Source organism: Venturia canescens, chromosome 5, assembly GCF_019457755.1.
Source record: "Venturia canescens isolate UGA chromosome 5, ASM1945775v1, whole genome shotgun sequence".
Taxonomy (NCBI): Eukaryota; Metazoa; Arthropoda; class Insecta; order Hymenoptera; family Ichneumonidae; genus Venturia; species Venturia canescens.
Genome location: NC_057425.1, coordinates 20811350 through 20837555, shown reverse-complemented (window position 1 = coordinate 20837555; position 26206 = coordinate 20811350). Strand labels below are relative to the sequence as shown.

The window sequence follows — 26206 nt, the reverse complement described above, 5'->3', positions numbered from 1 at the left end:
GACCGACAATCTTTGGTTTCTTGTAATAGATTTTCCATAAGATTAATGAAACAATTAAATTTGAAAACACCTCGTTTGCAAATAATAGCCTCATCTTGTATTTATAAGTGTCTAGCCGAGCCGGCGTCCGGGCGATCGTGTGCTGCTCAAGCTCTGTATTATAAAACTTTACTTCAAGCACTTTTCAAATTTCCAGCAATCTACTTATGATTGCTTGACTATATTCATATGAGACAGAGAAACAAACCCATCAAACTTATTAGTACATTTTCTGGATAACATCAATTAACAATATTCCATGACTGTTACTCCGGCTATGATCGATTTTACTCCAATATTTTCTCGCCAATAGTACGCAATCAGAGAAAACTTTTCAGCTATTCGTGTACTTTACAACATTTTTCGATACGTTCCAACACTGATTATTTGTCTAAATTAATGATACGTCGGAAAATGTCCAATCGACAATACATAAAGGCTCGCATGAACATTTCTATCGTTTTCAATGAAAAACTGGAGATTACGATAATTTTTAGTGCGAGATCACGAAAAAAGTAATATATTTTTTGAAATGGGTGCAAAATTCCAATTAAAAATAAATTTATGAATTGTAAGGGAATAAAATTATTACTGGAATTTCGAAGAACTACCGAAACCGACAATCGATGCGAAGTATGGGTTTCCAGATTAAGAAATAATTGTTCAGATAAGAGGAGAGAAGTTCATAACTTTTAAAAACAATGATTATATATTAATTAATATATACTGACTGCCAACATTGCGACTTTTTTCTTTTATACAATTTTTTATTTTCCCGAATAAAAATAGAATATTGCATCAGCGTTGTTTTCAATGTTTTCGCTCGAAATTTTCAGTTTTTTTAGGTCTTGTGTTGGTTTTTTCTTACGTACTTATCATTTTCGAATAAGCGTATGGAATTCTACACGTTATTGGGAATTACACATTTTCAATATATCTATGTTTATCCAGAATTTACAAATCACCAATTATTAAAATTCTAATCGAATCCAGTAAAAAATTTAGAACTAAGATTCTATGTTTGAAGTACTTTTTAAGCAACATTAACCAACCTAATCGTATTTGTTATAAGTAGCTCTCGTATTTGTTATAATACTTGGCGTCGAGCCGCTACCGCGTCTCTTGATAAGATTTATATATCGTTTATAATAGACTAACTTAATTAACATGTATCACTGCCAAATATAAAAATACAATATGTGTCACTGCCCAGAGAGAGAGAGAGAGACAGAGAGAGTAACAAAGACACAATTACAGAGCGCGAGAGAGGAGAAATAAATAAATATAAATACATATAGACATATATACACATACATAATCATATGTACAGTCTTTTTGTGTCATACTCTCTGTATCGAGGTGGGTCCATATAAATAATAAATTTAACGCAAACTATATATTATAAAGCGAAGGTCGTGCGTTCACCTATTGCATATATATATATACACACACATATATATTTTGGACGCACTTTAATACATCGCGAGTCGCCATTTTAACCAGGGTTGTCAAGGTCCATGGCTGGTAAGACGGGATTTTGGCGGCGATTCTTCTTATTCCGGCGGCGCTGTTTTGCCGCACGGAGTGCAGATGTAACCGCCGCTGAAAATTCCGTTAACGGAATCGATGGACGTCGAAGTGTCTTACCCATTGCCTCTGTACAGAAGAAATTCAATACATTAGGACAATGTATAATTATACACTGGACACAACAATTATAGGGTATAAAATAAATTGCAAATTTTTAGATAATTTTCAACGGACTGTAACTCAGGAGAAAATGATCGCACAGAAAATTTAAACAAAGCAAATTGTAGCTTCAAGTATCCTGTTTCAGGACCTATATTTGAAATTTCCATAGCTCGAACAGTTCATAAGTAATTCCAAGAAAATGATCGAAAAAAAATTCACCAAATTTTTTCCCCATTTCAAAACGATGCACGGGCTTTAAAAATTTTTTTTCAAATAATCTTATCGTAATGGCCTTCTAGAAAATTTTATTCCCTTCAATTTGATCTGTTAACGAGCTCTGTGCAACCGTTTCTCGCGGAGTTATCGTTGATCAAAGTAAAAAGTAATTTTTGACTTTAGTGATTAATTACTCGAGGAATAATGATCGTGCAGAAAACGAAAAGAGGGTTTTGTAAACTGCGATCGATCCTCTATAAAACGCTATGAAACGTGATCCATGGAAAGAAAAAAATTATAGTGATAATGTTAACTGAAAAAAAGTAAAAAATGAAAAATTGAAGGATTTTTGAATAATTGTGTATAACTTTGGATATAACGGATAAACGAAGGATATCGTCGGTAATTTTTCAACCTTAAAGTGTCTTGAAAAAAACATCTTGAAATAAATTTTTGCAACTTACTGTAAAGGACCTTGACAAATTTGGTTTGCTCTAAAGCAAACGTCCCCTGGTGCCTACCATGGTAGTTCACCTTCGGAGCCAATCTCTCGTGCATCGCCTCCTTAAGCATGAGGCTCGCACAGACATTGGCATCCGAACCCCCTAGGTGACTAAGGTAGGTGACCTGCAATCAAAAATGTTCTGTATACAAAGCAAAGTTATCATTTTTACAATAAAACATATAGAGATTGAGAAAATTAGTGTCTTCGCGACATTTCAAGTGATTAATAAAAGAACTTACGACATCGCGATGCTCCTTCGCAGTCAAATTTTCAAACATCTCCAAGTCTCGTATTTTTTTGAGGGGGAGACAGGCAGGCTTTTCAGGATAGTCGGAAGCCTCCTGCTCCTCGACGAAGTCGCGGATGGAAGCCAAACTTGCCATCACCTGGCCAAAGCTTTCTTCGCAAAAATGCCTTAATGCTAAAAAGCTTTCGTCCCAGTGCCGAAATTTGGCTTCAATCAGCTTCTTCGTTTCCCTGGAAAATGGGAAAATTTATTTTTTATTTCTGTACTGCAACAATATAACTAAAATGCGATTACAAAATAGTTAAGACAGCAATACGATATTTGTGGCCCCAAGTTTTAACCATGCAGTCTTTATATTTGGCCCAAAAGAAGACTTTTTTCAAGAATGACAAAAATCTAAATTCGGTCTTTAAGGGGGTGAAACGGGGAGTTGAAAGTTGAAACTTTATTATGTTTGTGGTCCCTAATTTTGACGATGTAGCGTACATATTTGATCGAAAGTCAGACTATTTTTTTAATATACCGAAGATTAGAATTCGAACATTAAGGGGGTGAAAGAGCGGTTTTAAAGTTGTAGCGTTTTTATATTATATATTATTTGTGGTTGCTAATTCTGACCATGCAACCATAAAATTTGACGCAAACTTTTTCAAACAAAGATAATCGGAACTCGGCCTGGGGTGAAAATGAGAGTCGAGAAGTTTGCGTATCATAACAATATCTGGAGTTCCTGATTTGTTTTGAAAAAAAAATTTTAATTTAATGCGTTCCCTCATGTGTGTGGAATCGTTAGGCAGGCGTGGAGCACTTTTGAATATGTGTGGAATCGTTGGGTGGACGTTGAGCCCGTTTGGATGTGTGTGGATTCGTTGGGCGGGCGTGGAGCATCTTTGGGTGTGTGTAGAATCTTCAGGCGGGTCTGGAGCATCTTTCTGAAGCAGTTTTCCGAACATATATAAATTTTCAAAAAATTTCTCCTTCATCTCCGAAAGCACTGGTTCCATACGAAAAATGTATTGAACAGAAAATGTCTACTGCTTAATGGCTTATACCTTTTATCTAAAACATTTTTCTCTAGCGCCAATAATTATCACAATAAACTCGAAAAACACTGAAAAAATAGAAAATTTAAAACTTCTGTATCATCCCCTTAAAAGCCGAATTTTGATCTTTTTTACTCCACAAAAAAGTCTTATTTTTTCGGTGAAATATAAAGACTGCATGGCCAAAACTTGGGGCCACAGATATCGTAATATCCCCACAGATAATCATACCTGACTTCCTTCGACAACTTTTTTATTTATTTGTCGACGGATTCCGCCGCTGGTTGCCTGTGTCCCCTTTCATTGTCAACGTCACGGTCTCGTTCTGTCTCGTTTTCAGAGTCATTTCGGTCTTCTGTCCCGTTGTTGTCATGTCCTGTTCCGCCCAAATTGTCAGCGTCTGTTCCGTCATTATTGTATTCTGTCCCGTCGTTATTGTTATTTGTATCGTCTGTCCCGTTGTTATTTTCTGTCCCGTTGTTGTCATTTTCTGTCCCGTTGTTATTTTCTGTCCCATTGTTATTTTGTCCCGTTTGTGTCTCTCCCAAATCGTCTGTGTGTTCTTTCATTATTTTTTTTAAGTTTTCTAGCTGAGTCTGAAGACTCAGCTGCGATGGCCTCCTTCTCTCCTCGATTTCATCGGAAGATGTTGAGGCCTGCACCACCATTTGCGAGAACCACCCAGGGGGTTGGGTGGTCCGCGATGGGCGAGAGGAGGAGGGATTCGTGCTAAAAGAGAATAAATAAGTAATATCATCGATCAATGAAAAAGGACACTCAAGAATGGTTATTTTTTTGCTTAATTCGGCAATTATGATCTTGTCATCTACTATCTGGATTGTTTGCTAATTAACTTATTTTTTACTCCTAAATGGCCGATCCTGATTGATTTAATCATGTGTTTGTTTTTCATAAAATTATACGAGCTTCATCAGGTTTTAAATGAATGCATTTAAAAATTTTTTACAAAAATTTTAATTTGCTCCGGGAAAAATATGTTGTTTTGTTTCGAAGAACTATTTGTGAATCAAAATTTTATAAAAAAAATATTAAAAGGTCCCTCGTACTTTCAAGAATAATTCATTTGAAACTTTATAAAACGCTCCCAAAAAAGTACTATTTTTCATTGTTTATTCATACGGTTATTCATACGATTATGTTCAAATTTTCAAATCTTTCAAGAGTTCATCAGCATTTTATCTGCCAAACTTTACGAAAATGCTACAGAGCACCAATTTTTAAGAACCAATCCCATTTCGGGAAAATACAATTTGACTACACACACCCTTCTACTGTTTTCTGAACCAATGAGGACCGGAGTAGGCCCTCACCATTTTGCCAAGTAATCCAAGAGGTTCCTACTTTCACTCCCACCCTGATCGGTTAAAAATTACTCTATACGGGTCACTTCAAAAATATCGAGAGCGCTATTCTTCAAGGTGTCGTCCGAGCGAAAAGTTGATTGCATTCCCGGCCTTCATTTTATAATCTTCATTTCAAGTTTTGATATAGTGATTGTGATTGGAAACTTTGGGTCAACAGCTACGAGACACCAGCTATCGCCACCAACATTCATCACCATCAGTGAAGTTATCGATTTGAATTTCCGTTCAAAGGTAAGAGCAAAAAAAACCCAATAATCAATGTTATTTACTAAATTACTGTTTGATCGTCTTAATTTTCAACTTTCCATGAGCCGTAATTCACTTTTTAATATCTCAATTTTTACCCAAAATTCTTAAAAAAAATAAATAAAGAAACATTTGAACGTTATTGGAGGCTCTCAAAACTTTTTTACGAATCCAATTTTGGCGAAATAATTTTCCCACGAAAATTTAACATATCAACCCGCAACACAACGCGAATCTTTTTTCTATATGCAGATACTAACGAGAATTCGAAAAAAATTGTAGAAAAAAATGGAGCAAGCAAGAATATCGATTTTTTTCTCAATTGCCGTGATGTTCATGCGTTTTATATTACGAGCTTTTGAGACGGCTGTATCGAAAATTCAACCTTCATCAACGGGGTGTTGGGAATGATTTTTTTTTGACAAAATTCGGCATATCTTTTTTCGACAAGCGATAGATATAATAAAAAAAATGAGAATTTAATTTTTATCTTTTCTTCAATTTCGCTTGAGACCAATGTTTAAACCAGCATTTTTTTAGGTTCTTTTTCCTATTTTCTCCGCTAATTATTTATCCATCGGGTCATTTTAGCATTTGAAATTTTTTAAATATAATATTTTTTCATGATTTGTGAAATTTTTTTCGAGTGGTTGTCTTGAAATTACTTAAAGTTGGTTAAATAATTTTTTTTTATGAATTTTTGTTTTACATTTATCGTGATATGATCAGGTGACAAGGGATCGACAATGTATGTATTTGTCCCAACTGTTTTTCCCCTAGGGAAAATTTTGAGATTTTAAAATTTTCGAGCCATCACCCATAGTGATGATGGTGAAGCTTCCATCGTTGGAAAACAACGAAATCGAAAATTTTTCAAAATTGTCACGCTATCTTTTTTATTTCATAGTAACTGCAGCTTGAGGTGTTCTAACCTTGTGTGAAATAAAAAAAAAAAGCGTAAACCATAGGGCGAGTGATAAAAATTACTCAATCATTCAACCCCCTTAAATAATTTTTTCCGGAAGTTCAAAGTCTGCCAAACTTTGTCCATCTCATTTCTATGACCATTCGAACTGATCTATGAAATAAAAAAGATAGCGTGACAATTCTGATAAATTTTCGATTTCGTCATTTTCCACCGATGGAAACTTCGCCATCATCCATAGTGGGCAGATTGTATTTTCTATGTTTTACAAGTTATTGACTTGTAAAAGTTAGAAAATTCTCCCTTCGCTGGAGAATTTTATACACCTATATACTAAAAACCTATAAGATGATATGGCCTAAAAAAAAATAAGTTATTTGAACGACCACATCTAAAATTTATTTGTTAATCTCAAATTTTTTAAAAATTCATAAAGTGTGAGACCAGTGAAAGTCAATAAAAACAAATATATATATTAGGGTGCTTCAAAAAAGAAATCTGATTTTTTCTTTTCTCGCTCTTACCCTTTCACATTGTAGTATTCGATGAAAAAAAAATCCTTTCAAAAATGAGCCCTCTAATCCATTTGTTAGAGGTCGCTAATCTCACTCGAATTTTCTGTTTAATTGACATGGGGAAATTTTAGTTTTCGGCAAATATGAAAATATTTGTAAGCGGCTCAATATTTTTGAGATTTACGCATAGTTTCTTGAAGCTGATTCTTTCAGCTTTCGTATATACAATATTAGGGTGTGTCGTTTTAGGGAAATATTTTTTTTTTTCAATTGTCACATCAAAAATTTTTAGTTTATGCTCAAAAACAAAGCCTCGCGCAAGGAGACTGTTGTTGAACAATATTTAGAGGTCCCTCATCGACCTTGAAGTTTTCCCATTTGATTAACATTGAAAATTCGTTAATTTTCATTGTTTTAGATCCTTTTCAGCCTGGATCCATCCCACGGCTTTTTCCCTATAAGATTTCGAAAAGAATTGATTTCTCTATACAAAAAAAAGTTTCTTGATCGAACTCTGAAAAAACAACTATTTTCGAGTAATTAATGATCAAACTCAATTTTGTATGAAAAAATTTCATATAACAATTATGGAAGAAATTCTGTTCACAACGATTCTTTTTTGTGAAAAATTCGTTCGTTTCGAAAATATTATGTCAAGATTTCATGATACAGGGTAATATAGATTTAATGATATATCTCATAGTCTACTCTACGTTCAGAAAATTAATTGAATTGAATCATACATCGTCAAAGAGATCGGCGCATAAAGAAGGAAAAACGATAAGTATGTAGAAATCACTCGTTTTGGTAAAAGTCGTGGGATGGATCCAGGCTGGAAAGAATCTAAAACAATGAAAATCAACGAATTTTCAATGTTAATCAAATGGAAAAATTTCAAGGTCGATGAGGGACCTCTAAATATTGTTCAACAACAGTCTCCTTGCGCGAGGCTTTGTTTTTAAGCATGAACTAAAAATTGTTGATGTGACAATTGAAAAAAAAAAAATATTGCCCTAAAACGACACACCCTAATATATATATATTAGGGTGATTCAAAAAATTTTTTTTGTTTTTGATTGCAAATGGGATGAAAAGTTTCTTTTCGGTGTAAAAAGACACCAGTTAAAATTTGAGCACTTAATTGCTCACGTATGTTCGAGTAAAAGTACTTTCTGAATCATAGGTTTTAAGTCTTTCATGCATTCGCTTCAATTAATTTATGAACGCCTTGCATATTGTTACAAATAAAAGTGGAAATCCGGACTCCGATAATTAAATATACTCGTAACTTTGGCAGACACGTCTACTTCCCTTCCTCGTTGTCTCTCCACTCCCATTCTTTTCTTTCTCCCCTCGCACCCTCCTTTTTTTCATTGCTTCCTTCATCTCCACTCGTTACAATATAATTGGAAATGAAACCATCGTTACAATTATAAAAAAATATAACGAAGGATTTTCCCACGATGTAACTAAGCTTAAAATTCATCAAAAAAATAAACGTTTTCTATAAAAAATTACGAAGAAAATTGAGGGGGACTAACACCGTGAAAAAAGAAAATTGTGTCTCAAAACAGATAAATTTTCTTGGATCGATTCCTTTATGATCTTTAACCTATTATCAAATGAAAGGTTATCCTAAAACAAAGATTTTGACCCCCTGATGCATTAGTTTCAATTGATTTTTCACAAAGTTATATAGTCAAATGAAAAAATTGCAATATTCTTTAAAAATTCGTAGCTGACAGAAACGTTCAGATAAAAATTTGAAATAAATCAGGTGAGTTCCTGTGACGGAGTTCTTTTTGAGAAAAAAAAATGGATCAAATAAAAAATGGGAATTTGAAAAGTGCCCGACTTGGCATGGAATGTCCCATATATAACAATTTTTGAAATATTATCGGAGCATATTTTCGTACCTTCCTTGCACCATGGTTTTCTAACTTCAATGGATTGCAACATTCTTTATTCTCTACATTGAAAAAGGTTTTATTGAATTCTGCATAAAAACTGCAAAATTTTTTAACCTAACTTTCACTGTTGACAATTTAAAGGTATTTCTTGCAAACGGGTCCTTGTAATAATTTGTGGAGTTGAACATTATTTTCAGACTTCAATGGTGCAAGATAACCTTCAACCAACTTCATTTGCAAAACTATATTTTTTTGTTCTCGATACCGATTTCTACGATTATTTTACATTGATTGTTTATTTTTCATTTATAGATGTTGGCCTATCTCGCGCTGGTGATGATCGCAGCTCTCGCCCATCCCGTTTTTTCCATGGTGGGATACGATTGCGGATCGAGCGCAATGAATATTACAACTGTATCGTTGTTGACCGTCGGAGAATGCAACATACCAAGTCCAGAAGTGGAAGTCCATGAACAATATATTGAATTATTGCAACTCAACGAATTCGCGGAAACGGAAGTGTTGCAATGCAAAATCGAAATTTTTCGCGTTATATTTTATTGTGGTATGTCTTCTCATATTGCAACCGTGGATAACGCGCAATTGGAATATATCGAAATGGTGAGCCGTGATGCATGCAAGGACATGCACAAATTCGGAAAAGCAATGATAGGGCAAACGATTATAACCGGAATACAACCCAATCGAACAACGAGGACTAGTATAACTTTTGCTGGCTCCGTGAAAAACGACGGGACATGCTATGGGGCATCGTATGCTGACCCTTATGGATCTTGGAATAACGTGGTTGTACAGGGTACCGTAAAAATCTCCTTGCGAAACTATATGGCTCAAGTTAGTTTGGAATCGAACCAAATCTATTTACGCTCCGGAACTGTATGCGCGCTGCTCGAAACAAATTGCCAGGATGCTGACGGTGGAAACACTTTTTGGGATTCGCGACCGCGCGACAATTGTAAATTTGATCGCTATGGAATTCTCTTCGATGGCATTGCGAAAAAGATAAGAGATGTTGATTCGGACGTATCGCGTAGTCTTTACTCCGTAACAACAACGGATGTAACTTTTGCATTGACGAGTAGAGAAACTCATAATATCTGCGGTTATGAAGTTGTTAGTACCGAACATCCTAAGCTGTTTATATTTGAAACGACACCGGGAACCTCGTTTGCTGTTCATGGAAAAGTTTCGGTAGCTAACTTGGACATATTTGCGTACGTCAATTCGAAATTTTTATACGTAGAAAGACATATCAGGCAACAAATGAAGTCACTATACCATGATGTTTTGAAACGACAATGCGACAGAGAAAGGCAGATTTTACAAAATAGTTTAGCTATCGCGAGTCAAGCTCCAGACGAGTTTGCATTTAGACTGATGAAAGGACCAGGCTATATGGCGCTTGTGGCTGGCGAAGTTGTGCATATTGTTAAGTGCATTCCCGTAGAAGTAACTTTATTGCGCCTTGAAGAATGCTATAATCAATTACCAGTTGCACGTGGAAACGAAACTTTTTTTCTTACCCCACGTACACATATCTTGTCGCATAAAGGAACTCAGACAACGTGCAACCGATTACTGCCACCCTATTATCTTTTCGGAGATGCATGGTATAAATTTACACCGATTCCGGAAGCAGCTTTGCCACCTGAAATTATGAGGCCAACCACGAAACAAACATGGAAATATACAAATCCGGCATCACTCGCGGCCAGTGGAATATACACGAAAGAGGATACCGATAATTTACGCCAACGCATAATGTTTCCCCTCGAGAAACCGGTAGTGATCGATAACATTGTCCGAGGTATCAACGGCGAATCAACCGTAAACCAAGGCGAACGGTTTGTCAATCTTTTGGACGAAAATTCGATAAAACATATTGCGGAATCAGCATGGAAGCACACGTGGGGGCGGTTTGTCCAATTCGGCACCGCTAGTGCCGGATTCATTGGAATTCTACTCATTTTTCGAGCGATTAAGCTTATCGTGGATACCATCGTACATGGATACGCTTTGCATACAGTATACGGGTGGTCAATTTATCTACTCGGAGCTGTATGGAGTTCGATAACGAATTTGTTAATTCATCTCGGTCGGCAACCCAAGGAAGACGTGTCAGATGACGTCGAACGTGGAATGGACCTGGAGAAATACCAAAGTTCTCCAACACCGAGAATAAACAAGTGCCCACTACATCAATCGAACAATTCTACTCATAAGTAGCGATTCGAATCTCATTTTCTGTTTAAACATAAGCGATGAGGAATGATAAAAAAATGATTTGGAACTATGTAGAGGTGGAATTGTGATTCAATACGATACATTATCAACCGATCTTTCAAATTGATTGTATTTATTTTTTTTTCAAATTCTACCGTAAAAACAATTTTATCTGTAAACTCGCAAAATATTCTCATCGGTAATGAACTTGAAAGCGAAAAGATATTTTTCCTTTCAAACCCTTTATCCTTACTCCTATAGTTTTCCCTAATAACCCTAATATCATGTAATTTACCTGTATCTTATACTCATGTATTCGAAAGTCAAGTGAAAAGTCACGTACAACGGCTGAATTTTTTTTGTCTCAATTTTTACGTTTATATTTTTTTTTGTCGTTTGTTTTTTTTTTCAATTTTTGTGTCTTCAATTTTTTCGGTCGTAATTCGTTTTTGTCATGTTTTGGCTTTGTATTTTTTGTGGTTTTAATTTCTTGTATCCAATTTTTCTTCTTTGGCAATTTTTTTGGTTCATTTTTCTACTCACTCGGCTACGGCAAAAAGGTAATTACATGAAACTGTAGTAATAAAAAATCGAAAAAACCAGTATTCATGAAAAATTTCGATTCGACAATTTTCAAATATTTCACACAACGAAAGAGTCAACGTTTTATATTTCAACAAATATCATACTGGGCGATTCGGTTTGGTAGGACTTTTTTTGCAGGAAATTAGTTTTTCACAAGTTTGCCATTAACTGTTTTTGCAAAAATTCATTCACTAGTGAAATAACGTCGAAAAATGAAAATTTTCAGCAAAAATCAGATTTAGCGACCCGTACAATCTTACAGGTACAGATTACAGCTGCGTGACGATGGAAACATTTGTAGTGAATTTAATCATGAGCAAATGACGTCTTGGTGCAATATGATGTCATAAAATGTTGCTGAGATATAGACTTTTGAAAAAGAAATCAAAGTTAACGTATATTTTCAATATAATATCTTTCCATGCGCTGGGAAAGTATTTGAAGTCAATATAAACGACTAAAATTTCAAGGGAATTTTTTTCAACATTTTCAACAAAATTTTGCTTGGGGAACGACAAAACAAAAATAGATGTGAAGAAAGCACCCACATATGTTAACGATATTTCTTAATTCAAATTACGTCACTGAAAAGGTTGAAAAAAGGCTGTTCTCTTTAAAGGAATCATTATGAAAATCAGTAAGGGTGTGCGATAGTTCGAGTTTACAAATTCTTCCAGACAACTTGAATCATATTATTCGAATAGTTCGAATATTTCTAATCTCTTCATAAGTTGAGTGCACTACCGTCAATTTGCAATATGTATTTTCCTTCTAAATTTTGGAAAATATTAAGAAATATTTTTAAAAAAATTTTACTCGGCTTTCCAGTAATTTCAAAGCTCGTACAGTCTTCTTTTCATGCATAATTATGTTAAAATTTACATAAAACATAATAGAAATAAACTTGCCAAGGATTTCTTGTAATTATTTTTGTAAAATAAGAATTTATAAGATTTGACAAATACACCCGTGCAAAAAAAAAGTGATTTGTTCTTGAACCGGTCCATCTATCTCTATGGATATCGCGTATTTTGATGCCCTGAATCTAAATTGAGCGAAATCGTGTCTATGATAGATTCACTATGCAGTTTTTCGTGCCATTTTTTTCCATTTGCTAATTCATTGCATGTAGAATTTATTGTAGGCATTTGCATATAATTTTGTAAGGCTCATGCGTGCTAATCTCACTTACAAGAACATTTTTCCTGTTTTTTTGAGGTTGAATACAAATGTATGCACGAATGAGATTATTAGACAACGGATCTGGATCCTGTACATCGAATAATGTGAATTACATGCATAATCGACCAAATTCTAAAAAAGTTTCCTCATACCAATTAAAGTGATTTTTTGCAAATTTCACTCGTTATTTCCAATTTGATAAAATTCAAGAATCTACAAGCTGATGACACTCCAGATTCAGATCCAGTACATCGAAATACACGAAAAACGTATTTGACCTAGGTCAATATAACTATTTCCGTATTTAAAATAGCATTTTCCGCTATTTTCAACGATTCTTAGCGGTTTCTCGCCATTTACTTAAAATTTCGCGAATCTATAGACTCTACAGAATAAAGCCAATGGTCGGGAATTCCGAAAAATCGCTATTTTGAGTATAAAAAAAGTTATACTCATCCACGTGAAGTACGTTCCTTGGGTATTTTGGGTGGTGAATGTGAACTAGTGTCTTGGGCCGGTATTTCTTAAAATTTTATCGAACTTGAAAAAAAGGGTTAGGAATGGGAAAAATGAGCAAAAAAATCGCAGTTAGAAATATGAGAAAACTTTTTTAGATGTGGGACAAGTATGCATGTAATTCACATATTTCGATGCATGGGAACCAGATCCGTCGTCTAATAATCTCACTCGTTTGCATTAAATCTCAAAAAAACAGGAAAAATATTGTTGCAAGTGAGATTAGCACGGATGATCCTTGCAAAATTATACACAAATGTCTACAATAATATCAATACAAGATATTTTGAAGTGGAGATGTTCTCGAATGGAAATATTTCGGAAGGAAGATGTTCCCGAATTGCAACATTTAGGAGCACAATTATGTTGCAGCAAGCTTTTTAAAGATTAAGGTTTTACGAGAACAAAGTTAATTAGCCACCGAGTTATTTACGAATAAAGATATGCAGAATTACAAATTTATCAGACTACAGATTCTCTCATAGAGTCATTTGAGAACCGAGTAATGAAGAATAGAGTCTGGCTAGAACTAATAATAGAACATATTCACTCAGAGAGTTTACAAAACGCAGTGATAATTAAGAATACAGTTATGTCAAAGTAGATAAATTACCTATAGAGTTATTTACAAAGAGAGATACAGAATAGAGAAGTACACTGAGAATTAAATAGCAGATGTTCTTGTCCGAGTACTTGATATTATTAATCGAACAAAATAATTGCTCATAAGAACAGAATCTGTATTCGGTACGATAACGCTGAGCACTAAAACAAACGTATATTAGATTGAATCAAATAAATATCTATTTCAAATGAATAAATATGAAGTTCACGCTATATTTGTATATACTTCGATCAATTATCAAATCGCATAAATAGAATAAGTGAGATAATTAAAAAAAAAAATTGATTGTATAACAATCGAAATGTGATTGGATTGAAAAATATGATGTAATTCATTGATGTATCTATGTGGTTACATCAACCAAACGGGTTTTATTATATCAACTATTACGTGTTCAAGTTTAACCATAAATTTGATCAATTTCAACACGCATTTTCATTTATGGCATTCGGTGAGTTTGAATTACTAATTTTTTTTTTCAGTGTATAAGTACTAAAAAAAAAATTGATTGTAACAATCGATTTGTGATTGGGTTGAAAAAATATTAAGTAACCTATATAAATCGAATTATGTAGTTACATTAACCAAATCGGTTTCATTAGATCAACTATTGCGTGTTCAAAGTGCACGACAAAATTATCCATTTTCGTGGTTTAATGATATTAATGTTTATCTAGAGACGCGGCAGCGTCTTTATGTAGTATAACAGTAACAACTATACAATTTAACATTTTCAATTGATAACACATTCAATTTTTGTGATGGATAATGCTATCAAAAAATTGATGACTTCGTTTATCAAATGAATTCAAAAGTGAATTAATTCAATGAAAACATTTATTAGATCCGAAAAACAATATATTTCAAACCCGATTAGAGCTATTTACTTGGCTGAATCATGCATGTGTTGTTATTCCAACAACATATTTTTTTTATCACGTGTTCGAATTTAAAATCACATACTTTTTGAAACAACTCAATATTTTATTAATTCATCTACATATGTTATTCAATAGACAAAATGTCTGGTTGAATCAATGAAAATTTTCAATATCATCGTGCTATCGACAGTAATTACATTTGCTTTGAAGCAATATTTAAAAACCATAAGTAACAGCACGAATGCTGTTAAAAAATTGGAGACAAGTACATTTATGTTTGATGTCACCTGGACAGTAGTCTCAGTGAAACCCTATGTGACACTCATGTAGTTCAAAACACAAATGCACGATGATTTATAAGAAGTTGTTCGATCTGTTCTCTCGAAACTTGCTTCAAATGAGCAATTCATTACTAAAGGTTATAAAAAAAAACCATTTCAAGCGCAATAAATAGAAAAATGAATCTGCTAAATCATGGTAATGCGTGAAAAACGTTTGGTTCAAAGGAACAAAACGTGGTCAAATAAATGCAAAAGTGACGAGTACATCGGATGACGAGTGAAAAAAATTCAAAACATAATGGTATGTAAAAAAAATTACGAAACCAACTGTAAATAATTTCAACAAAACAATTAAGAAAAGCTTTCACAAATCATGAAAAAATATTGTATTAAAAAAAATACAAATCTGTAATTATATTGTGAAGGAAAAAAAAAATTCAAATAGGACGTGAGAAATTCATTCTTACGGGAAGCACCCGGAACTTGAGAAAGTTCAAGTGTATCGAAAAAGTTACCATCTGAGTTATGTGCAGCACTACAATTTATGGCATCAATCGGAGGATAAGTATTTTATTAGTATATAATACATAATTTTTCACAATATGAAATTGTTCTGAGAAACGTTCAAATCCAAAAAAAATCGCATCGAAGGTAAAAGTCATTTGTTACTCTATGGTGGCAGAGACTTACTTAGAAGAAAATCGATTCTTCTCAGACTTTCAGGATCCCCTGGTATTCACAATATTCGACGTCGATTTCATATCGGTACAAATTATGTTTAAATATGTGCTAAAAGTACTTGTCCGGCCCATCACTTTTCATTCAAATTGCTCATTCAAATAAAAATCAAACTAGACGTTAATTCCTGCGTTATTTTTATGGAACTAGCATTAACGCTGGCGTTACACGCCCACTTGAATTTGGACATCATTCCACATATGCTCGGCGACAACTATCTCTTCGCAACAATTCATGGCATCGAGTAAACAAAACCATTGCAACGGATAGAGGCTTTACATTCCGATATATCGAAAAATTTTTTTTAAGAAAGGGTATATAGTAATACACTAGGGAATCACTTTTCATCGAATTTCAAGAAATGCCCGTGTCGCACTCATTTTTTAATGTTGATTTCAAAAAAGTGCAATTGTGTACGTGACCATAAAAAAACGAAATTGTACAGACGAATCTGCTCGAAAATTTATTGAATTGCGATTTATTATCAGCTGAATAGAATTATCAGTAATAGAATAGATTAGTTGCTATAACGAATAAAATTCGTTTGAAGAAGAAAATGTGTAGTAAAAATTGCCGTCATTTCAATATAAACTGGGGAGTTAATTTGGAAGCTGGACAATGCTTATCGTGCGAAGGATACTTTTTCATAAATACACAATAATATCTCTTGGATATTACAGAAAAATTTGTTTGCAATTTTTTATAATGAATGCAATTAAGTTAAAATTTCTTGGAGGTAATTTTTTAAATTCCCTCTGTTTCCCTCTGTACGCATAGATGTGATCCATCAGATCTAGAAGAGCCCTGATTTTTATTTGAATGAGCAATTTGAATGAAAAGTGATGGGCCGGACAAGTACTTTTAGCACATATTTAAACATAATTTGTACCGATATGAAATCGACGTCGAATATTGTGAATACCAGGGGATCCTGAAAGTCTGAGAAGAATCGATTTTCTTCTAAGTAAGTCTCTGCCACCATAGAGTAACAAATGACTTTTACCTTCGATGCGATTTTTTTTGGATTTGAACGTTTCTCAGAACAATTTCATATTGTGAAAAATTATGTATTATATACTAATAAAATACTTATCCTCCGATTGATGCCATAAATTGTAGTGCTGCACATAACTCAGATGGTAACTTTTTTGATACACTTGAACTTTCTCAAGTTCCGGGTGCTTCCCGTAAGAATGAATTTCTCACGTCCTATTTGATTTTTTTTTTCCTTCACAATATAATTACAGATTTGTATTTTTTTTAATATAATATTTTTTCATGATTTGTGAAAGCTTTTCTTAATTGTTTTGTTGAAAGTATTTACAGTTGGTTTCGTAATTTTTTTTACATACCATTATGTTTTGAATTTTTTTCACTCGTCATCCGATGTACTCGTCACTTTTGCATTTATTTGACCACGTTTTGTTCCTTTGAACCAAACGTTTTTCACGCATTACCATGATTTAGCAGATTCATTTTTTTATTTATTGCGTTTGAAATGGTTTTTTTTTATAACCTTTAGTAATGAATTGCTCATTTGAAGCAAGTTTCGAGAGAACAGATCGAACAACTTCTTATAAATCATCGTGCATTTGTGTTTTGAACTACATGAGTGTCACATAGGGTTTCACTGAGACTACTGTCCAGGTGACATCAAACATAAATGTACTTGTCTCCAATTTTTTAACAGCATTCGTGCTGTTACTTATGGTTTGATTTGACTACTTTTTGTGCACTGTGAACTTGAAAAAATTTTACAGGATATTGGAAAATCAAATTCTTCATGTTAGGGCACAATATAGATGACATTCTGTAATTGTTAATTCATTTTTTGTTCGTACCAAGAAATGCACACTACATGTACGAGTAACATATGTAGGGTTTATTCACTGAGACTACCGTTCAGATGTAATGATCATATTATCACCCATCAGAGTGTACTTGCGAAAAGACATTTATTGAAAAATTTTTTAATTAAAATTATTCCCTGTCTCATTGAAAGAGATATCAAAAAAAAGGAAATAAACATTTTTTAATCAAATTACGGCTAATTTATTTAAAAACTCAAAAAATTACAACGAATAATAAATTTCAATGTCTTTAAATAACGACAGGATTTCAATGACTAAGGCACTCGAATCTTTTTTCAAGATAACGCGATATTGATCGATTGGAATAATTAAATCCAACATAGGGGGTCACCCCGCATGGCGGCCGAATTTTGTAGGGTTTTTTCGCAATTTTCTTGCGGCAAAGAAAAAAAACATAGACTTTTGAAATTTAAAGGGTTTATTCAATGGTATTTCAACTCGATGGTAGAATTTTTTAACTCTGATATCTCTGGTAGATTCGGTGTAAAGCTACTCCACAGGAACCCATATGTTTCTTCATAGTCTCCACGATTCCAGGGGATCGGTTTATCTGAGATCAAAAAACCAAGGAGCGTTTGTATTAGTAAAGCAGTGGTTATAACCTGAATTAAAATTATACAGAAATATTAAACATTGAAGGATTTTTCCGTTTAGAAAAACTTTATTTCAATTTTTCAAAATGTTGCATAGCTCAATAATCCTTCAATTTCTATATTTCTGTATGATTTTAGTTCAGGCAATAGCCCACTGCTTTACAAATCAAAACGCTCCTCGGTTTTTTGATCGCAGATAAACGGAACCCCCGGGAATCGTGGACACCATGGAGAAGCATATGAGATCCTGTGGATTAATTTTACACGGAATTAACTCGAGACATCAGAGTTAAAAAATTCTATCATAAAGTTGAAATACCAATGAATAAACTCTTTAAATTTTAAGTCTGTTTTTTTTTCTTGTCGCAAAAAATCGAGGAAACCCCAAAAAATGCGGCTGCCATGGGGGGTGACCCCCTCAAGCCGAATCAGTTTTTTTGAAAATAAAAATCGTTTTATTATGCATGCAAGTTGTTTTAGGTATTTTAATACCCACTAGGGTAGTAGTTATTTGGGATCAAATTTATTTTACCCTTTTCGCCCCCTAAATTGGTTCGAAATACATAAAAAGTAATGCTGTAATTTTGTCAGATTTGTAGAACAACGCTCAACCCTCGACCATGGGGGTTGAAGTTTTCTGTTCATAATACATGGAATTTTTCTGCGTTTGTGGTCACGATTATACTGTGGGCCTCAATACATTTGGAAAATCATGAAATTTCCATAAATTGTTTTACAAGCATGTTGCTACACGAAAAAAATTTTCAAAACTCCTACCCTTAAAATATTGTATAGCATCACTATAAGAACCCATTAATGCGCAAAACGACAATTTTGGACACACAATTTCAAGTACGCAGTTTTAACTAAAAAACAAAATCTGATATGGGGGGTTTTTGAGAGTGCTCTTTCAGAATCTTGCATTTATTTTGTAAAATTAAATCAAAATCTTCATTATTTATTCGTTTTTAATTGAAAAGTCAAGATTTTCTAACATTTTTTTTTCAAAGCAATTTCCCTTACTGTTGCTGCTCTCAAATAACCATATTATCGCCAGCAAAGATGTTCTTAAGGTCTGACGAGTCCAGAACTCTGATTATAAAAACTTTTTTCTTACTCAGTTTTTGCATAATGGCGGCTTTTGCAAAACGGCATGATGAAAATCTGTATGATTTTTTTTCTCGAAAGTCTTGACATAACAAAGAAATATTCCAGAACAAAAAGTATTGAGAATCTTCTAAAGAATACGTGTGATTTTTTTCGAAAGTTTTCTAGCTATTTTTGTATTTTTCAATTTCAATAAATTTTTAAAATATTTAAAAGCTTTGAAAAGATTCACATTCTTTGGATGATTCTAAACAATTTTTGTTATATCATTTTTTTTTTTTTAAGTTGAAACTTTTGAAGAAGAAAATTATGAACCTATTTATTATTCGATGGAAAATAATTTTTTTTTCAAAAAGTTTCAACTTTACAAAAAAATTATATAACAAAAATTGTTTGGAATCATCCGAAGAATGCGTGTGAATCTTTTCAGAACTTTAAAAATTTTACAAAATTAATCGAAATTGAAAAATACAAAAATAGCTAGGAAATTTTTGAAAAAAATCAGGCGTATTCTTTAGATGATTCTCAACACTTTTTGTTCTATTACATTTCTTTGTTGAGTCTTTCGAGAAAAAAAATCACGCATGCTGTTTTGCAAAAACCGCCATCTTGGAAAAACTGAATGAGAAAAAAGTATTTATACATACTTTTATAATACTGGTTATAACCAGTGTTCCGGAAAGGTCAGACATTGAAAACCCTTTTGCTGGCCTTAATATGGTTATTTGAGTGCAGCAACAGTAACGGAAATCGATTTGAGGGAAAAAAACGTTCAAAATTTTTGACTTTCCAATTCAAAACGCAAAAATAATGAAGATTTTGATTTAATTTTAAAAAATAAACGCCAGGTTCTGAAAGAGCACCCTCAAAAACCTCCTATATCAGATTTTGGAGAATTTTTCTTTTGTTTTTCAGTCAAAACTGCGTACTTGAAATTGTGTGTCCAAAAATATCGTTTTGCGCATTAATGGGTTAGTATGATGATGCTATACAACATTTCAAGGATAGGAGCTTTGAAATTTTTTTCCGTGTAGCAACATGCTTGTAAAATAATTTCTGAAAATTTCAAGATTTTCCAAACGTATTGAGGCCCACAGTAAAATCGTGACCACAGACGCAGAAAAATTCCATGTATTTTAAACGGAAAACTTCAACCCGCATGGTCGAGGGTTAAGCATTGTTTTAAAAGACCCCAAATAACGACCACCCTAATACACACATATACACACACGCGGACATATTTTATTTCGAACTTAAAATTTACTTTGTTGGAATTGAAGTGAAAACTCTCCGTGATTATTAATTTAGTCTTTTTGATGAAAAAATTTCCACCAATGCAAAATGAAAAAAATACTGATTGCCTCAGTTTCGATTTGCCAATAGAAATTTTGTAATCAAGCACTTTCGAATAGTCTGTTATGCGTTTACAGACAATGCGATTATACTGCCTTTCTATATTTTTGTAGTCCCTGGCTCTTTTTCGTCATTCCTGTTTTGGGTTATTTTATTACAAGACGATGCCGCGTCTTTAGATATTCTGCAATAACAAACATCGACAAGTCTGATGATACAATCAGAGAGAGCTGATGAGAAAGAGCGGAGGCATAGATTTTTATTTCTAATGTTTCAGAATCCGGACTACATCTCAAGATATATATAGAAAAAATCTGTAACCTATCTTAATATTTATACCATCAATCCGAACGTTGTTGACAATTTTCGGTTATTTTTCCATTACACAACACTCTTGGATTCCTCGGTCTTTATCTCTTTCTTCTTCACTTTTTTCCCACCAATTTCACTAAAATATTGTACTGCTTTTATTTATTTTCTACAGAACCGGAAAAAATTGGAACAGTTTCGGTGAATTGTAACATTCGCGATCTTTATAACCTCATTTAGTTAGCATTGAAATAACACGCCATACGTCATATCATAACGGAAATATATAGGTATATACTTGTACTACCGACCGGGATATCGGTGAACTGTCAAATTCGCGATCTTTATAATAACCTCATCATCTATCAGCATAAACCGCATAAACAACACACCATACGTCATACGACACGAAAATATATAGGTATATATTGGTATTATGGCACCAGAAAAAAAATATATCGGTATATAAAATGTATTATGGCACCAGATTTGTCACTAGATATAAAACAAATAAACATCAAAAATGTGTGCGAAAATCCGACCCATTTTTTGATGCAATTAAAAAATAAATAATTAATATCTCTTCAACGCGTCAAGCTACAGAGTTCGAAGAGGTCGCAATCGAAAGAAAAAAAATAATAAAAAATATGTCAACGTATAATATTCTCCGAAATGATATAGTTAATTAATTATTGAAGAAACAAATTTTGAAAATTTTCGAAAACAATTGGAAACGCTATCGCTCCGGTAAAGAGTCTCTGGCAGCAACTCGTCATATCTTATAAATGTACTTGTCTCAGAGTCGCTGCCGCGACTCTAGATTCATTTCGATCGAAAAACCTTTGTTTGAATGAATCAATTTTTTTTTTCAATAACATCAATGTTATTGAATCAACATTATTTTTTTCTCAGTGTATAAGCCGTTAAATCTCAATTGTGACACATCTCCGCTCCAAAATATCTCTCTCCCCCCATTTCCATACTCTGACACATTTCTATTCGTACGGAAACAATTGAAAAGCAAAGAGCTCGATACTATGATAAAGTGTCCACGGTCGATAAAATGAAATATCTATAAATTTCGATGATCGGAACGGGGAAAATTTACGTGTAAGTATATCGTAGTGATACGTTAATACCTACTGGGCGATAATTAGTACAAGAGGGATAGCTTCTTGTACTATTTGCGGCTCGGTAGGTATTAATGTATCACTACGATATACTTACACGTCAATTTTCCCCGTTCCGATCATCAAAATTTATAGATATTTCATTTTATCGACCGTGGACACTTTATCATAGTATCGAGCTCTTTGTTTTTCAATTGTTCCCGTACGAATAGAAATGTGTCAGAGTATGGAAATGGGGGGAAAGAGATATTTTGGAGCTGAGATGTGTCACAATTGAGATTTAACGGCTTATACACTGAGAAAAAAATAATGTTGATTCAATAACATTGATGTTATTGAAAAAAAAAAAAATTGGTTCATTCAAACAAAGGTTTTTCGATCGAAATGAATTAAATATTGCTTCAAAGCAAATGTAATTACTGTCGATAGCACGATGATATTGAAAATTTTCATTGATTCAACCAGACATTTTGTCTATTGAATAACATATGTATATGAATTAATAAAATATTGAGTTGTTTCAAAAAGTATGTGATTTTAAATTCGAACACGTGATAAAAAAAATATGTTGTTGGAATAACAACACATGCATGATTCAGCCAAGTAAATAGCTCTAATCGGGTTTGAAATATATTGTTTTTCGGATCTAATAAATGTTTTCATTGAATTAATTCGCTTTTGAATTCATTTGATAAACAAAGTCATCAATTTTTTGATAGCATTATTCATCACAAAAATTGAATGTGTTATCAATTGAAAATGTTAAATTGTATAGTTGTTACTGTTATACTACATAAAGACGCTGCCGCGTCTCTAGATAAACATTAATATCATTAAACCACGAAAATGGATAATTTTGTCGTGCACTTTGAACACGCAATAGTTGATCTAATGAAACCGATTTGGTTAATGTAACTACATAATTCGATTTATATAGGTTACTTAATATTTTTTCAACCCAATCACAAATCGATTGTTACAATCAATTTTTTTTTTAGTACTTATACACTGAAAAAAAAAATTAGTAATTCAAACTCACCGAATGCCATAAATGAAAATGCGTGTTGAAATTGATCAAATTTATGGTTAAACTTGAACACGTAATAGTTGATATAATAAAACCCGTTTGGTTGATGTAACCACATAGATACATCAATGAATTACATCATATTTTTCAATCCAATCACATTTCGATTGTTATACAATCAATTTTTTTTTTTAATTATCTCACTTATTCTATTTATGCGATTTGATAATTGATCGAAGTATATACAAATATAGTGTAAACTTCATATTTATTCATTTGAAATAGATATTTATTTGATTCAATCTAATATACGTTTGTTTCAGTGCTCAGCGTTATCGTACCGAATACAGATTCTGTTCTTATGAGCAATTGTTTTGTTCGATTAATAATATCAAGTACTCGGACAAGAACATCTGCTATTTAATGAAAAAAATATGAAAATTAATGAACTACATTTTGCGATATATTCATTATGATTGTAACGATCTTACATTTTGGTGGCGCTATTGAATTACTGATTTTATTGAATTGTATGCTATATTTTTTTGGATCAATTACTTTTTTTTCTCAGTGTAGTGGTATATAAAATTCGAGATATTTCCAACGAATTGATTTCGAATGTAAATAACAGTGTGAAACTCTTGCGATCAAGAGAATCGATAGAGTCTTTGAACACGTACATTGACAGCTATGCCTGTCGTTTTCTATTACGTGAGAAGAACGTTGTACTTACCTCATTTTTGATGTATGAAAAATTCAAAGTATGTCCAAGGATTCACACTGTCCGGTACTTGTAACACACACAAACACACACACAGAAAGAGACAGGGACTAATATATATGGATAAGCGTAAGACGGCACGACAGAGAGACTTGAAGTGTCATTATTTGCGATTCGGAATTCTCGCGAGCCCGCTTGCTCCTATCGCAAAAGTAATGCCAACCAACGCGATTAGGAGTAGGGAGATTTCTGAAAATTAATCTCGTTATGTAGGGTATTGTACTCACTGTTACAATAAGGTGTACACTTTGCTGATGTGTACAATGATATGAGGCACTCCTTATAAGATTTCCCTGTGCAATATATTTGCATTTGTGACTTCGTTGCAATGAGCACATGTTGTAGTACCCATTACAAAACACTCATGTTTTTTTTTGCAATTTTTTGGTCGGTATTTTCTGAGTTATCGATTTTTTCAAATTTTATTTTTTATTTAATTGTCCTTAACATTATGAAAAATTGATTGATTTGGCTGTTTTAAAATGTTTTAATTCTTCGTTATAAGATGTAGTTTTCGAAAAAAAATTGAAACAAGTCTTTTGTGGAATCATCTTCGTTTTTTATCCAATTTTGGGTTGAAACCCCGTTCTGAAGCACCGGCGGGTACTTCAAAATTTTTTTTTACTCCGAAAACTCGATTTATTTCGAGAATTTTTAGACCTAGTATCATATATGGTGGGCGGACTATTTCTATTATTTTATCCGCATTTATGAAATATTCAAAAAATCTTCATTTTCTTGGAAATACTGTGGAAAGTATTATGAAGGTACCACACGAGGTTATTGGAAAATAAATAAATTTCCATGAGAAAATTTTTATTCAAAATACTAATATTTATTAACTCTATCTTTGTCGTTGAAATAGTATATATAATTGCTCGTCATCGGTGGCTAAAAATTGCTTCACTTTGATGAATTCATCTCTGTGGTGAATTACACAATGCAATTTTTTTAATTCCCTTTACTGTTCTTGCTCATAAATATAAAGACTGCAGAGTATTTTGTTTCATACTTCATTATCGAAGAAAATATTTGAGAAATATTTATTAAGAAAAACAAAAAAACTACAATCCTGACATATACGGATAAAGCCAGTGAGTAGGACTCGGAAATTCAATTGAGTCTTTCTGAACGGAGAAAAATCCATTATAGTAAAGGGATTATTAATTTTCGATGAAGAATAAATACATCTACTATTTGAACGACAAAAAAAATTGATGAACATATGTGTTTCCATTAACAAAATAAAGAATTTTCGAATATTTGAAAAATACGGAAAAAATAGTAAAAGTAATTGGCCCGCGATGAGAAAAAGCCTAAAAAATTCGGAATTGAGTAAATATTTTGTTGAGATTAAAAAGAAATGGAAGAAGCCACACATGCTTGAAAATAGAGTTTCAACACAAAATTGAATTAAAAAAACGACGACGTCATGAGGAAAGATTTTTTTCAAATAACATATTGCAACAATAAAGATGAAAAGACCGTCCAAATGGATCAATTTTTTGAAATTTTATGGATGATTGGAATAAAAATCGTCGAATTTGAAAAAATCAATCTCAGCAACTATCGACCAGAAAAATAAAAAAAGAACAAAAATCACAGAAGTGTTTCTTGATGAGTACTGAAACATATCCTAATTGCAACGAAATTACAGATGCAAATTCATGTCATAGATAAATTTGATATGGAATGCCCCATACTTTCAAATAATACTTTCGAACTGTCTTGTAAAGAGGAAGAAGTATGTTCGAAATTAAATATCGTTATCGAGAATGTTGGGAAATTCGACAATGCTATGCGTTGCTGGCATACTCCGTTTATACAATGGCATAACGACCAATTATTTTCATCATGAAGTTGTCGAAAAAGGGGTATCATTGTTGCGGTCTGGCATTGTTTGCTATAACATTTTATTTAATATCCATACAAAACCGAAAGCAAATAGAAAAAAATGTGGCCGTTGACTGGAATAAAATTAGTGGACATATTTAAATTAATCGTCGACTATTCGGTAATTTAGAATTAATACTACGTGATGAACTGGCATTTCCGTGTCAAATCTATTAATGATTGGAATCGATCTCTTCCGAATTGGCTGATTTTTCGTCGGACGTTTCCTTCCTTTATAAAAGAAAGTCCTGCCAAAAAGAAAAAATTGAAAATTGGTTTTTCGAAGGCTATGCGAAATTTCAATATTTACAATTTTACGAATTTTTCAAGGTTGTTTTCTGAATACCAAAAAAACTATTCTAGTGAC

General features: G+C 33.0%; 3 protein-coding genes across 3 annotated transcripts; 1 reads left to right on the top strand and 2 right to left on the bottom strand.

The window, feature by feature from the left end:
- Window positions 1–824: 824 nt before the first annotated feature.
- Window positions 825–24038, bottom strand: LOC122411130 (uncharacterized). The gene is made up of 5 exons (XM_043419683.1): window positions 23899–24038; window positions 3974–4471; window positions 2692–2929; window positions 2412–2574; window positions 825–1695 (listed from the first exon to the last, which is right to left on the bottom strand). The coding sequence occupies exons 3-5, from the start codon at window positions 2833–2835 to the stop codon at window positions 1535–1537; spliced, it is 468 nt and encodes a 155-aa protein (XP_043275618.1). The 5' UTR covers window positions 2836–2929; window positions 3974–4471; window positions 23899–24038; the 3' UTR covers window positions 825–1534.
- On the bottom strand, window positions 4000–4410 carry LOC122411366 (putative uncharacterized protein DDB_G0283431). Its single transcript, XM_043420114.1, has one exon. The coding sequence runs from the start codon at window positions 4408–4410 to the stop codon at window positions 4000–4002; it is 411 nt and encodes a 136-aa protein (XP_043276049.1).
- Window positions 5141–11351, top strand: LOC122411129 (uncharacterized). The gene is made up of 2 exons (XM_043419682.1): window positions 5141–5358; window positions 9036–11351. The coding sequence occupies exon 2, from the start codon at window positions 9036–9038 to the stop codon at window positions 10968–10970; it is 1935 nt and encodes a 644-aa protein (XP_043275617.1). The 5' UTR covers window positions 5141–5358; the 3' UTR covers window positions 10971–11351.
- Window positions 24039–26206: the final 2168 nt, after the last annotated feature.

What these genes read in the sequence shown, in the direction of transcription:
- LOC122411366 (XM_043420114.1), bottom strand. Translation starts at nt 4,410, where the DNA reads ATGGTGGTGCAGGCCTCAACATCTTCCGATGAAATCGAGGAGAGAAGG.
- LOC122411130 (XM_043419683.1), bottom strand. Translation starts at nt 2,835, where the DNA reads ATGGCAAGTTTGGCTTCCATCCGCGACTTCGTCGAGGAGCAGGAGGCT. An exon ending in CGAAGGAGCATCGCGATGTC is followed by an intron (nt 2,575 to 2,691) that starts GTAAGTTCTTTT and finishes TTTTGATTGCAG; the next exon opens with GTCACCTACCTTAGTCACCT. An exon ending in ATTTGTCAAGGTCCTTTACA is followed by an intron (nt 1,696 to 2,411) that starts GTAAGTTGCAAA and finishes TCTTCTGTACAG; the next exon opens with AGGCAATGGGTAAGACACTT.
- LOC122411129 (XM_043419682.1), top strand. Translation starts at nt 9,036, where the DNA reads ATGTTGGCCTATCTCGCGCTGGTGATGATCGCAGCTCTCGCCCATCCC.